Source organism: Hypanus sabinus, assembly GCF_030144855.1.
Source record: "Hypanus sabinus isolate sHypSab1 chromosome X2 unlocalized genomic scaffold, sHypSab1.hap1 SUPER_X2_unloc_13, whole genome shotgun sequence".
In the NCBI taxonomy this organism is placed as follows: Eukaryota; Metazoa; Chordata; class Chondrichthyes; order Myliobatiformes; family Dasyatidae; genus Hypanus; species Hypanus sabinus.
Window position 1 is genome coordinate 323,194 of NW_026778983.1, and position 15,036 is coordinate 338,229.

General features: G+C 54.7%; 1 protein-coding gene across 6 annotated transcripts in view; it reads left to right on the plus strand.

Annotated features, from left to right (window-relative positions):
- The window catches only part of LOC132385735 (dixin-like), a 270,730-nt gene that overhangs the window by 201,730 nt on the left and 53,964 nt on the right, over window positions 1-15,036 (plus strand). For 5 of the 6 annotated variants that reach the window (XM_059957946.1, XM_059957948.1, XM_059957949.1 and 2 more), the window contains 4 exons: window positions 1,262-1,416; window positions 5,244-5,333; window positions 5,422-5,475; window positions 13,614-13,664. In XM_059957946.1, coding sequence (XP_059813929.1) covers window positions 1,262-1,416; window positions 5,244-5,333; window positions 5,422-5,475; window positions 13,614-13,664 — 350 coding nt within the window. The remainder of the gene's footprint in view (window positions 1-1,261; window positions 1,417-5,243; window positions 5,334-5,421; window positions 5,476-13,613; window positions 13,665-15,036) is intronic. The other variant, XM_059957947.1, reaches the window with a different exon arrangement.

The following is a 15,036-nucleotide window of genomic DNA, read 5'->3' on the forward strand; positions in this document are numbered from 1 at the left end:
CTGTCCGTGGCCTCCTCTACCGTCAAGATGAGGCCACACGCAGGTCGATGGAGCAATACCTTATCTCCCGCCTAGGTAGCCTCCTACCTGCCGGCATGAACATCCAACTCACAGACCTCCGTTGATACCCCTGCCCCCCCCCCTTACCCCATCCCTATCTATTATTTCAGTCTGGCTCTCTTTCTCTCTCTTCCCCCCCCTCCCCCTCACTATAATCTCCCCCCAGCCTGACCTTTCTTTCTCTTTTATTTCTCATAATTCTCCACCTTCCCCCTAGCCCATTTCCCCCAGCCTATCACTTCCCAGCTCTCTACTCCATCCCTCCCCCCACTTCTTATCCCCCCTCGACCATCCCATGTTACTTCACTCCTGATGAAGAGTTTCGACCCGAAACGTTGTCACTACCTCCCCCCACAGATGCTGTCCGGCCTTCTGAGTTCTGCCAGCATTTTGTGTTTTTATTGAATAACTCTCCCGCTTTACTTTGGTAACTTCTGAATGGCGCTGGCCCTTTGGGAAAGTGAAGAGGAAATTACCCCCTATCCTCATCACATTCTGCAGGGGTTGTATTGAGAGCATCCTGTTTAGCTGCATCACTGCCCGGTTCGGGAATTGCACCGTCTCGGATCGCAAGACCCCGCAGCGGATAGTGAGGTCAGCTGAGAAGATCATCGGGGTCTCTCTTCCCGCCATCACGGACATTTACACCACACGCTGCATCCGCGAAGCAAACAGCATTATGAAGGACCCCACGCACCCCTCATACAAACTCTTCTCCCTCCTGCCGTCTGGGAAAAGGCACCAAAGCATTCGGGCTCTCACGACCAGACTGTGTAACAGTTTCTTCCCCCAAGCTATCAGACTCCTCAATACCCAGAGCCTGGACTGACACCTTACTGCCCTATTGTCCTGGTTATTATTTATTGTAATGCCTGCACTGTTTTGTGCACTTTATGCAGTCCTGGGTCGGTCTGTAGTCTAGTGTAGTTTTTTTTTTGTGTTTTTTACGTAGTTCAGTCTAGTTTTTATACTGTGTCATGTAACACCATGGTCCTGAAAAACGTTGTCTCATTTTTACTGTGCACTGTACGTAACAGTTATGGTTGAAATGACAATAACAGTGACTTGACTTGACTCGGTGTGCAGCCTTTTCATTTTAGGAAAGGACAGAGAGTGCTTTTAAAGAATGGCGTTCCGAGAGAGCAAACGGTGAGGCCTGGCAAACGAGGGTCTTTGTTCTGACTGTTGTGTGTTCCTCCAGTAGAAGACGCCATCGAGTCCCCGTGGACGTCTACAAGCTGTGGGAAGCCTTTCCTGAATGACGGTCAGTCCCTCTGGGAGGACCAGTTACTGGACCAGCAGGACCAGCTGGGGAAGGAGATGGAGGAAGCCAGGAAGATGATTTCCATCCTACAGGTACGAAGATTCACGTTGCCCCGCTGGCTGGTAATTAATTTCTATCTACGAAGACGGGGCTGATTTTTAAAGTCAGGAATGCCAGTGCCTTGAGGTGCTGCCCGATCTCCAAATGGTAAGAGTTGTCAAAGCGTCTTTGTGTCTGTGAAGTTAAATTTGCTGGGCACCACGGTCGCCTTGAGGTTAGCACATTATTACAGCTCGGGGTGGGGGGGGGGGGGGCGGCAGACTTCAGAGCCGGTTTCCGGCCTCCTCTGTAAGGGGTCCCTGTGTGGAACGCCTGGGTTTCCGCCGGGTGTTCCGGTTTCCTCCCACAGTCCAGAGACGGACAGGTCAACGCCAGGAAATCTGCAGATGCTGGAAATTCAAGCAACAACACACACAAAATGCCGGTGGGACGCAGCAGGCCAGGCAGCGTCTACAGGGAGAAGCACTGTCCAGACGAGGAAATCTGCAGATGCTGGAAATTCAGACAACAACACACACAAAATGCTGGTGGGACACAGCAGGCCAGGCAGCGTCTATAAGGAGAAGCACCGTCGACGTTTCCGGCCGAGACGCTTCATCGGTTAATAGGTGATTGTGATTGTGAATTGTTAGGGTAAAAGCAGGATTGTAGGGGGGGTGGGGGGTTAGGTTTGCTGGGGAGGGGGAAACGGCCTATTTCACACTGTATCGCTAAATAAATAAAATAAGCACATAAATAAATTATTACCCTCCAGTTACCATGCACTCGTTAATTCTGGGGCTTTGTGTGACACTGGATAGCGGCACTTAAAATTAAAAGTACATCTAGATTAGCTTTATTTAACTCCAAAGATCGAAGTTCGAAGTGATTTTATTACACAGATGTCGCCGTATACAACCCCAAGTCTCGATTTCTTGCGGGCATTCACAGTAAATACAAGGCCACACCATAGGCCGCCCACTACAGGCGGACAAGCTACTGGTGTGCCAGGGGCAACGGGCTGAGCGAGTACAACAGGTCAATAATAACAATAAATAGACGCGAGAACGTGAGATGAAGAGTCTTTGAAAGTGAGTCCATGGGTTGTGGGAACAGTTCAGTGTTGGGGTGAGTGACATTATCCCCTCTGGTTCAGGAGCCTGATGGTTGAGGGGTAATAACTGTCCCTGAACCTGGTGGTGTGGGTCCTGAGGCTCCTGTACCTCCTTCCTGATGGTTGAGGGGTAATAACTGTCCCTGAACCTGGTGGTGTGGGTCCTGAGGCTCCTGTACCTCCTTCCTGATGGTTGAGGGGTAATAACTGTTCCTGAATCTGGTGGTGTGAGTCCTGAGGCTCCTGTACCTCCTTCCTGATGGTTGAGGGGTAATAACTGTTCCTGAATCTGGTGGTGTGGGTCCTGAGGCTCCTGTACCTCCTTCCTGATGGTTGTGGGGTATTAACCTGGTGGTGTGGGTCCTGAGGCTCCTGTACCTCCTTCCTGATGGTTGAGGGGTGATAACTGTCTCTGAACCTGGTGGTGTGGGTCCTGAGACTCCTGTACCTCCTTCCTGATGGTTGAGGGGTGATAACTGTCTCTGAACCTGGTGGTGTGGGTCCTGAGACTCCTGTACCTCCTTCCTGATGTTTGAGGGGTGATAACTGTTCCTGAACCTGGTGGTGTGGGTCCTGAGGCTCCTGTACCTCCTTCCTGTTGTTTGAGGAGTAATAACTGTCCCTGAACCTGGTGGTGTGGGTCCTGAGGCTCCTGTACCTCCTTCCTGATGGTTGAGGGGTAATAACTGTCCCTGAACCTGGTGGTGTGGGCCCTGAGGCTCCTGTACCTCCTTCCTGATGGTTGAGGGGTGATAACTGTTCCTGAACCTGGTGGTGTGGGCCCTGAGGCTCCTGTACCTCCTTCCTGATGGTTGAGGGGTATTAACTGTCCCTGAACCTGGTGGTGTGGGTCCTGAGGCTCCTGTACCTCCTTCCTGATGGTTAATAACTGTCCCTGAACCTGGTGGAGTGGGCCCTGAGGCTCCTGTACCTCCTTCCTGATGGTTGAGGGGGTATTAACTGTCCCTGAACCTGGTGGTGTGGGCCCTGAGGCTCCTGTACCTCCTTCCTGATGGTTGAGGGGTGATAACTGTTCCTGAACTTTTCAGCGTGGGTAAAGGGTATTAAACTTTTGAGGTGATCGAGCATGTACTTTGGACAAGTCTATTTTCCTGATATTCCCTCAACCAGTAGGGTCTTGAACCGGTGGGGATAACCTCACTCAGCTTGACTTACCCACCACGGAACCATTCCCACAACCTTGGGACTCGTCATCTCAGCTTCTCGAGATTAATTGCTTATTTATAATTTATTTTTGGTGTTTGCAGTTTGTTGCCTCTCAGATGTTGCCTGTCTACCCGTCCCGTTTTGTGCATCCTCCCACTGATTCCCCCTTGGGGTACTGTGCTCAGTTCTGGTCGCCTCACTGCAGGAATGGTGCAGAGGAGATCTTCGTTATTTTTTATTAACGACCTGGATGTGGGGGTAGAAGGGTGGGTTGGCAAGTTTGCAGATGACACAAGGGTTGCTGGTGTTGTGGATAGTGTGGAGGATTGTCGAAGATTGCAGAGAGACATTGATAGGATGCAGAAGTGGGCTGAGAAATGGCAGATGGAGTTCAACCCGGAGAAGTGTGAGGTGGTACACTTTGGAAGGACAAACTCCAAGGCAGAGTACAAAGTAAATGGTAGGATACTTTGGGAGTGTGGAGGAGCAGAGGGATCTGGGGGTACATGTCCACAGATCCCTGAAAGTTGCCTCACAGGTAGATAGGGTAGTTAAGAAAGCTTATGGGGTGTTAGCTTTCATAAGTCGAGCGATAGAGTTTAAGAGTCGCGGAGTAATGATGCAGCTCTATAAAACTCTGGTTAGGCCACACTTGGAGTACTGTGTCCATTTCTGGTCGCCTCACTATAGGAAGGATGTGGAAGCCATAGAAAGGGTGCGGAGGAGATTTACCAGGATGTGGCCAGGATTGGGGAGCATACCTTATGAGAATAGGTTGAGTGAATTCGGCCTTTTCTCCTTGGAGCAATGGAGGATGAGAGGTGACCTGATAGAGATGTACAAGGTGACAAGAGGCATTGATTGTGTGGATAGTCAGAGGCTTTTTCCCGGGGCTGAAATGGTTGCCATGAGAGGACACAGGTTTAAGGTGCTGGGGAGTAGGTACAGAGGAGATGTCAGGGGTAAGTTTTTTACTCAGAGAGTGGTCAGTGTGTGGAATGGGCTGCCGGTGACAGTGGTGGAGGCGGATACGATAGGGTCTTTTAAGAGACTCCTGGACAGGTACATGGAGCATAGAAAAATAGAGGAATATGCGGTAGGGAAATTCTAGGCAGTTTCTCGAGTAGGTTACACGGTCGGCACAACATTGTGGGCCGAAGGGCCTGTGATGTGCTGCAGATTTTCTATGTCTCCATGTTTTATACCTTTCAATTCATAAACAAAATCGGAGGTACGGTGTGTGATTTTTCAATCTTCCTTCTGAATATTCACAGTCATGCAGATTACAAAAAAAAATGCATTTGAAGTGCCACGCAGTTTTCAGGCTGCGTAAAAATGCCCTGCTTCGAGCAATGGTTGGTTGGTGCGGCTGTGCGAATTTAGAGGGAGGGTCGATGTTGATGTATAATAAATCTGCAGTATAAGAAATGCTCCCTTTCTGTCACAGAACAGTTGCAGCTGAAGTTCCTGCCCCTATCGGTGTCAGCCCAGGCTGTAATTGTGTGTAATCACTGTTGTAATCTAATCCTGGCGAACCTTGTCCCGCCCGGTACGCTTGTCACGGGAAACCTGTTGATTTCCACCGCCTCTCGTTGCCAGGGGCTGCTGCTGAACGGCTCGCTCCCCGAGGACGAGCAGGAAGGGTCGTTCCCACTCAGCGAGCAGGGGGCCTGCACCGAGGAGCAGCTGGTAGGTGTTGACTGGTAACCGGCCTCGCGCCACATTCCCTCGCGGGGCTTCGACAGGCGTTTGACGGTTCGTTTCTCGCCCTGACCAGGTCATCATAAAGAGCCGGCTGGATCTCAGCATGGACGAGTGCCAGGAGCTGAAGGTACGGAGCATTGTTAACTGTTGTGCTGCCTCAGAAATGGTTGAGATTGTCTGCTTGATTTAATTTAGCTCCGAGAGATGGCGGCGAACAGGCCCGACCGGCCCCATGACCCGTGCACCCAGCCTAGCTTTAACCCCAGCTTCTTCACTGGACAACCTACAACGAACAATAAATCGGAGAATTGGAGAGAACCCGGGAAGGGCCTTTGAACTCCGAACTCAGACGCCCCGTCGGTGCTGGCGTCGTACAACGGGCTGACGCTCCCGTTCAGGTTCCGCAAGCGTGGGGTGGGTGGGAGTGGTTCTATCTCCCAGCTATGGTGAGGTTCGCAGCACCGCCTTTAACGTTGTACTCCTCCTGGTGAAGGAATGTGAACCGATGGAGGACCTGCGGTATTTTCTAAAGGGAGGGCGACAGGCAAGCTGCAACTGTACAGGGTGCTGGTGGGGCCACCTGTGGAGTTCCTGGTCTCCCTACTTGGAGGCTCACCAGGTTGATTCCAGAGATGGGGTGGGGGGGGGAGGGGGTTAGACTACGAGGAGAGATTGAGTCGCCTGGGACTGTACTCCCTGGAATTCAGAAGAATGAGAGGAGATCTCAGAGAAACATACAAAATTATGCAAGGGATAGATAAGATAGAGGCAGGAAAGTTGTTTCCACTGGGAGAGCCAGTGCAGGAGCCCCTCTGCTGCAGGCCTCAGTCACACAGACCCAGTCCATCAGCTGCAGGCCTCAGTCACACAGACCCAGTCCATCAGCTGCAGGCCTCAGTCACACAGACCCAGTCCATCAGCTTCAGGCCTCAGTCACACAGACCCAGTCCATCAGCTGCAGGCCTCAGTCACACAGACCCAGTCCATCAGCTGCAGGCCTCAGTCACACAGACCCAGTCCATCAGCTGCAGGCCTCAGTCACACAGACCCAGTCCATCAGCTGCAGGCCTCAGTCACACAGACCCAGTCCATCAGCTGCAGGCCTCAGTCACACAGACCCAGTCCATCAGCTGCAGGCCTCAGTCACACAGACCCAGTCCATCAGCTGCAGGCCTCAGTCACAGTGACCCAGTCCATCAGCTGCAGGCCTCAGTCACACAGACCCAGTCCATCAGCTTCAGGCCTCAGTCACACAGACCCAGTCCATCAGCTGCAGGCCTCAGTCACACAGACCCAGTCCATCAGCTGCAGGCCTCAGTCACACAGACCCAGTCCATCAGCTGCAGGCCTCAGTCACACAGACCCAGTCCATCAGCTGCAGGCCTCAGTCACACAGACCCAGTCCATCAGCTGCAGGCCTCAGTCACACAGACCCAGTCCATCAGCTGCAGGCCTCAGTCACACAGACCCAGTCCATCAGCTGCAGGCCTCAGTCACAGTGACCGAGTCCATCAGCTTCAGGCCTCAGTCACACAGACCCAGTCCATCGGCTGCAGGCCTCAGTCACACAGACCCAGTCCATCAGCTGCAGGCCTCAGTCACACAGACCCAGTCCCTCTGCTGCAGGCCTCAGTCACACAGACCCAGTCCATCAGCTGCAGGCCTTAGTGACAGTGACCGAGTCCATCAGCTGCAGGCCTCAGTCACAGTGACCCAGTCCATCAGCTGCAGGCCTCAGTCACAGTGACCCAGTCCATCAGCTGCAGGCCTCAGTCACACAGACCCAGTCCATCAGCTGCAGGCCTCAGTCACACAGACCCAGTCTATCAGCTGCAGGCCTCAGTCACACAGACCCAGTCTATCAGCTGCAGGCTTCAGTCACACAGACCCAGTCCATCGGCTGCAGGCCTCAGTCACAGTGACCCAGTCCATCAGCTGCAGGCCTCAGTCACACAGACCCAGTCCATCAGCTGCAGGCCTCAGTCACACAGACCCAGTCCATCAGCTGCAGGCCTCAGTCACACAGACCCAGTCCATCAGCTGCAGGCCTCAGTCACACAGACCCAGTCCATCAGCTGCAGGCCTCAGTCACAGTGACCCAGTCCATCAGCTGCAGGCCTCAGTCACAGTGACCCAGTCCATCAGCTGCAGGCCTCAGTCACACAGACCCAGTCCATCGGCTGCAGGCCTCAGTCACACAGACCCAGTCCCTCTGCTGCAGGCCTCAGTCACAGTGACCCAGTCCATCGGCTGCAGGCCTCAGTCACACAGACCCAGTCCATCAGCTGCAGGCCTCAGTCACAGTGACCCAGTCCATCAGCTGCAGGCCTCAGTCACACAGACCCAGTCCATCGGCTGCAGGCCTCAGTCACACAGACCCAGTCCATCGGCTGCAGGCCTCAGTCACACAGACCCAGTCCCTCTGCTGCAGGCCTCAGTCACACAGACCCAGTCCATCGGCTGCAGGCCTCAGTCACAAGACCCAGCCCTGAATTCTCCTATTGTGCAAAAATCTATCCAACCTTGTTTTTTATATATTTACTGATGTAGCCACCACTGCTTCATCGGGCAGAGAATTCCACAGACTCACCTCTCTCTGGGAAAAGCAGTTCCTCTTCGTCTCCGCCCTAAATCTACTTCCCCCGAATCTTGAGGCCCTGTACCCTGGATTTAATCTCGCCTTCCAGTGGAAACAACCTTCCTGCCTCTATCTTATCTCTCCCTCTCTGTAGATTTATAGGGCAGCGGTTTCCAGCCAGGGCTCCACAGACTCCCAGTTATCGGGAAAGGTTGAATTACTGCCCGGAGCCGAGGAGAATGAGGGCAGGGATGGCTGGAGGTGTGGCAGCAGCTCATCCCACCCACTGTGCTGTTGATGAAAAGGTGATGGCCGTAAACCACCAGTTGTTGAGTTTGCCCTCCTCCCACACTCCCGCCGTGGCGCAGCTGACAGGTTCCATATCGTGATAGAATCGCGGGTTGTCTCGTAGATGTGCCACCCTCTGGGTGGGCGGGGTGGAGATTCCCCCCTCCCAAGGGAGGTGTAAGGCTCCATTAGCCCGCAGGTCACCCTTGGGGCAAGTTGTAGAATCCCCCAGGTCACGTGAAGCTCTTCCTGTGCCTGCTGGTGCGGAGGCGGAGGCTCCCGCAGCGCCTACCGGGTAGGAGGAAAGTAAGAAGTCCATGGTGAGGGTGAGGTACATCCTCGATAATGCTTTTAGCCCTGCCAGCGTTTGTGGTGGGCAACTGGGTGCCGATAATCTGCTGGGCGGTTTTCACCACACACTGGAGTGCTTTGCAGTCCGATACAGGACAATTGCCGCACCACACTGAGATGCATTTGGTGTGCTCCACAGAAAATAAGCTGGAAATCCAGAGCAACACACACACATGCACACACACTCACACACACACACATGCACACACACACGCACACACACTCACACACACACACACACTCACACACACACACACTCACACAGACACATGCACACACACTCACACACACACACACACTCACACACACACACACACATGCACACACACTCACACACACACACACACACTCACACACACACACACACACACATGCACACACACACACACACACACACACACACACACACTCACACACACACACACACACACATGCACACACACTCACACACACACACACACACACACACACACACACAATGCTGGAGAAACTCAGCAGGTCAGGCAGCATCTATGGAGAGGAATAAACACAAGAGATTCTGCAGATGCTGGAAATCCAGAGCAACACACACACACACACACACACACACACACACACACACACACACACACACACACACACACACACACACACTCACACCCCACACACACTCACACTCACACACACACTGACACTCTCACACAGACACACACACAGACACTGACACTCACACACACTCACACTCACACACAGACACACACACACTCACACACAGATAGACACACACTCACACACGGACACACACACACAGACAGACACACTCACACACACACACAGACAGACACACTCACTCTCACACTCACTCACTCACACACACACACTCACACACACACACACATACACACACAGTCACACACACAGTCTCACACACACACAGACACAGTCACACACACACACACACACACACACACACACACACACACACACACACAATGCTGGAGAAACTCAGCAGGTCAGGCAGCATCTATGGAGAGGAATAAACACAGGAGATTCTGCAGATGCTGGAAATCCAGAGCAACACACACACTCACACACTCACACCCCACACACACACACACACTCACACCCCACACACACTCACACACACACACACTCACACACACACACAGATAGACACACACACACACACACACACACACACACAGACACACTCACACACACACACACACAATGCTGGAGAAACTCAGCAGGTCAGGCAGCATCTATGGAGAGGAATAAACACAGGAGATTCTGCAGATGCTGGAAATCCAGAGCAACACACACACTCACACACTCACACTCACACTCACACCCCACACACACACACACTCACACCCCACACACACTCACACTCACACACACACACACACACACACACACACACACACAGATAGACACACACACATACAGACACTGACACTCACACACACTCACACTGACACACAGACACACACACACACACACACACACAGACAGACACACTCACACACACACACACACAAACACACAGACACACTCACTCACTCACACACACACACAGACACACACTCACAAACCCACCCCCACCCTCAGGAGACCAGGCAGCGTCCATGGAGAAGCGTAAAGAGCCGACGTTTCGGGCCTAGACTCTTCCGCGGGAATGGAGGGGGGAGGGAAAGTTCGACGAGGGGAGAGAGAAACACCGGGTGAGGAAGGCGTCGGGTCGGGCAGCAGCCACGGAAATGAGCAGACGTCCGGCGTTCCAGGCCGAGACCCCTCACGGGCCCCGGCGAAGCCTCGGCCCGGATCGTGGACTGGTCTCCGCGTTCCACGGGCCCTCCCTGGCCTGCTGAACTCGAGCTTTGGTCTGGGTCTGGTTGTTGCACCTCAGCGAGCGGAGGGAACCGGACCGGTGGGGATTCCAGTTGTCGCTGCACGGAGACCGTTCCTGGAGCTCGACTCGGTTCCGCTCTGTGCTCTGTACTGGAGGAATTGACCACGTCGTCCTCACGAGAGGTTTCATTAACCGTCCTCCGCTCCTCCCTTGGGTGAGGTGCCAACAGACCTTCGGCCTACAAAGTCGTGCTGACCTTTGAACCAAAGCTCACCCTTCCCTCCGATGTAACCCTCCACTTCTCTATCATCCGTGTGCCCTTCGAAGAGCCTCCCAGCTGTCCCTAATGTATTTGCCTCTACCACACGCCCACCACTCTCTGTGTTTTTTAAAAAAAAACCCTACCTCTGACATCAACCCCCTCCCCCCGCCACCCTCGTACTCCCCTCCAATCACCTTAAAGTTATTGGCCCTCTCGTATCTGCCACTTCCCTGCTGGGGATGCGGTCTCCGGCCTCTGCTGGTCTCGTACCAAACCGCCTCATCCTCGTATCTGCCACTTCCCTGCTGGGGATGCGGTCTCCGGCCTCTGCTGGACTCGTACCAAGCCGCCTCATCCTCGTATCTGCCACTTCCCTGCTGGGGATGCGGTCTCCGGCCTCTGCTGGACTCGTACCAAGCCGCCTCATCCTCGTATCTGCCACTTCCCTGCTGGGGATGCGGTCTCCGGCCTCTGCTGGACTCGTACCAAGCCGCCTCATCCTCGTATCTGCCACTTCCCTGCTGGGGATGCGGTCTCCGGCCTCTGCTGGTCTCGTACCAAGCCGCTTCATCCTCGTATCTGCCACTTCCCTGCTGGGGATGCGGTCTCCGGCCTCTGCTGGTCTCGTACCAAGCCGCCTCATCCTCGTATCTGCCACTTCCCTGCTGGGGATGCGGTCTCCGGCCTCTGCTGGTCTCGTATCAAGCTGCTTCATCCTCGTATATGCCACTTCCCTGCTGGGGATGCGGTCTCCAGCCTCTGCTGGACTCGTACCAAGCCGCTTCATCCTCGTATCTGCCACTTCCCTGCTGGGGATGCGGTCTCCGGCCTCTGCTGGTCTCGTACCAAACCGCCTCATCCTCGTATCTGCCACTTCCCTGCTGGGGTTGCGGTCTCCGGCCTCTGCTGGACTCGCACCAAGCCGCCTCATCCTCGTATCTGCCACTTCCCTGCTGGGGATGCGGTCTCCGGCCTCTGCTGGACTCGTACCAAGCCGCCTCATCCTCGTATCTGCCACTTCCCTGCTGGGGATGCGGTCTCCGGCCTCTGCTGGACTCGCACCAAGCCGCCTCATCCTCGTATCTGCCACTTCCCTGCTGGGGATGCGGTCTCCGGCCTCTGCTGGACTCGCACCAAGCCGCCTCATCCTCGTATCTGCCACTTCCCTGCTGGGGATGCGGTCTCCGGCCTCTGCTGGTCTCGTACCAAGCCGCTTCATCCTCGTATCTGCCACTTCCCTGCTGAGGATGCGGTCTCCGGCCTCTGCTGGACTCGTACCAAGCCGCCTCATCCTCATATCTGCCACTTCCCTGCTGGGGATGCGGTCTCCGGCCTCTGCTGGTCTCGTACCAAGCCGCTTCATCCTCGTATCTGCCACTTCCCTGCTGAGGATGCGGTCTCCGGCCTCTGCTGGACTCGTACCAAGCCGCCTCATCCTCATATCTGCCACTTCCCTGCTGGGGATGCGGTCTCCGGCCTCTGCTGGTCTCGTATCAAGCTGCTTCATCCTCGTATATGCCACTTCCCTGCTGGGGATGCGGTCTCCGGCCTCTGCTGGACTCGTACCAAGCCGCCTCATCCTCGTATCTGCCACTTCCCTGCTGGGGATGAGGTCTCCGGCCTCTGCTGGTCTCATACCAAGCCGCCTCATCCTCGTATCTGCCACTTCCCTGCTGGGGATGCGGTCTCCAGCCTCTGCTGGACTCGTACCAAGCCGCCTCATCCTCGTATCTGCCACTTCCCTGCTGGGGATGCGGTCTCCTGCCTCTGCTGGTCTCGTACCAAGCCGCCTCATCCTCGTATCTGCCACTTCCCTGCTGGGGTTGCGGTCTCCGGCCTCTGCTGGACTCGCACCAAGCCGCCTCATCCTCGTATCTGCCACTTCCCTGCTGGGGATGCGGTCTCCGGCCTCTGCTGGTCTCGTATCAAGCCGCCTCATCCTCGTATCTGCCACTTCCCTGCTGGGGATGCGGTCTCCGGCCTCTGCTGGTCTCGTACCAAGCCGCCTCATCCTCGTATCTGCCACTTCCCTGCTGGGGATGCGGTCTCCTGCCTCTGCTGGTCTCGTACCAAGCCGCCTCATCCTCGTATCTGCCACTTCCCTGCTGGGGATGCGGTCTCCGGCCTCTGCTGGACTCGTACCAAGCCGCTTCATCCTCGTATCTGCCACTTCCCTGCTGGGGATGCGGTCTCCTGCCTCTGCTGGACTCGTACCAAGCCGCCTCATCCTCGTATCTGCCACTTCCCTGCTGGGGATGCGGTCTCCGGCCTCTGCTGGACTCGTACCAAGCCGCCTCATCCTCGTATCTGCCACTTCCCTGCTGGGGATGCGGTCTCCGGCCTCTGCTGGTCTCGTATCAAGCCGCCTCATCCTCGTATCTGCCACTTCCCTGCTGGGGATGCGGTCTCCGGCCTCTGCTGGTCTCGTACCAAGCCGCCTCATCCTCGTATCTGCCACTTCCCTGCTGGGGATGCGGTCTCCGGCCTCTGCTGGACTCGTACCAAGCCGCCTCATCCTCGTATCTGCCACTTCCCTGCTGGGGATGCGGTCTCCGGCCTCTGCTGGTCTCGTATCAAGCCGCCTCATCCTCCTCCTCTCTGCAGAGAAGTGCGTGTGATGGGCGGGGGACTGTTGCGCCCCGTTTCGGGCCGAGACCCTTCGCCAGGTCGTCCATGGCTCGCTCTTACACTGCCCTCTGTGGGCAGAATGGGAAAAGTTCAAGTTGGCGTCTGGAGCCTCGACTTACCCATTCATCTCCTGACCCGCTGCGCGAGTTCCTCCGTTGCGTCGGGGGAGAAGGCTGAACAGCCTTACACCCTCACTGTTGAATTTCACCCGCGCTCTCCACTCCCTGCACCTCTCCTGTGACGTATCCGCTGGGGGGAGGGGGGGGGATGTTTCCCGTGGAGTGAGAGTAAAACTTTTTCTTAAATGTGTTTCTTTTTTATCGACAGAAAGAAGTTTCAAAATACAAACAGCAGAGCAGGAATCTGCAGGGAGTAAAGGTGAGAGGTGGAGGAGGTCGCAGACAGGGGCACAACTGCCTCTGCACTGGGGTAACTCTTAATAGCTTTGATCACGCTAACGAACCCTCTTTGCGAGTTCATTTTCAAACTGGTTTGCGGCAGACCGGTCACCGGTGTTCGACCGGTGACTTACGGCTCAGCTGGCCGAAGTCGCCAAAATCAGACTGCCGTTCGTTGCGTCCTGCCGTAGAACATTCCAGCACAGAAACAGGCCTTACGGCCCTTCTTGGCTGTGCCGAACCATTTTTCGGCCTAGTCCCACTGACCTGCACCCGGCCCATATCCCTCCATACCCCTCTCATCCATGTACCAGTCCAAGTGTTTCTTAAATGTTAAAAGTGAGCCCGCATTCACCACTTCATCTGGCAGCTCATTCCACACTCTCTGTGTGAAGAAGCCCCCCCACCCCAATGTTCCCTTTAAACTTTTCCCCCTTCACCCTTAACCCATGTCCTCTGGTTTTTTTCTCCCCGAGCCTCAGTGGGAAAACCCTGCTTGCATTCACTCTATCTATACCCGTCGATCAAGTCTCCCCTCATTCTCCTACGCTCCCAGTATTCTACTGTTCTACTGTGTAGAGGTTAACACATAGAACGTGGAGCATAGAACTTCACAGCGCAGTCTGGACCCTTCGGATCACAGGTCTGTGCTAACCTCTTAACGCAGGATCAATCTAACCTTCCCTCCATTCGTCTGTCATCCAAGTGACCATCTGAAAGTCTCTTAAAATTCCCTGACATATCTGCCTCTGCCATCACGCCTCACCGGGATTTTCACACCCCCAGCACTCCCTGTGTCAAAGAACTTCCTTCTGACCCCCCCCCCCCCGTCCCGATGATTTCCTCCCCTCACCTTAAAATTATCGACTTGAATTGACTTTGCATGCTCGAGGAGTAAAAATCTTCACATTACGCCTCCGTCTAAATATGCAACGTGCGATCAGAGTAATTTATAATAAATAGGACAGTCAATATAACATGGAAATACAGTTGTGTCAGCGTGAGTTCATCAGTCTGACGGCCTGGTGGGAGAAGCTGTCCCGGAGCCTGTCGGTCCTGGCTTTTATGCTGCGGGACCGTTTCCCGGATGGTAACAGCTGGGACAGTTTGTGTTTGGGGTGACTCGGGTCCCCAGTGATCCTTCGGGCCCTCTTTACAGCTTTTCGGCTCTGTAAATGTCCTGAATCGTGGGAAGTTCCCATCTACAGATGGGCTGGGCTGTCCGCACCACTCTCTGCAGAGTCCTGCGACTGAGGGAGGTACAGTTCCCGTACCGGGCCGTGATGCAGCCGGTCGGGATGTTCTCAATCGTGCCCCTGCGACTGAGGGAGGTACAGTTCCCGTACCAGGCC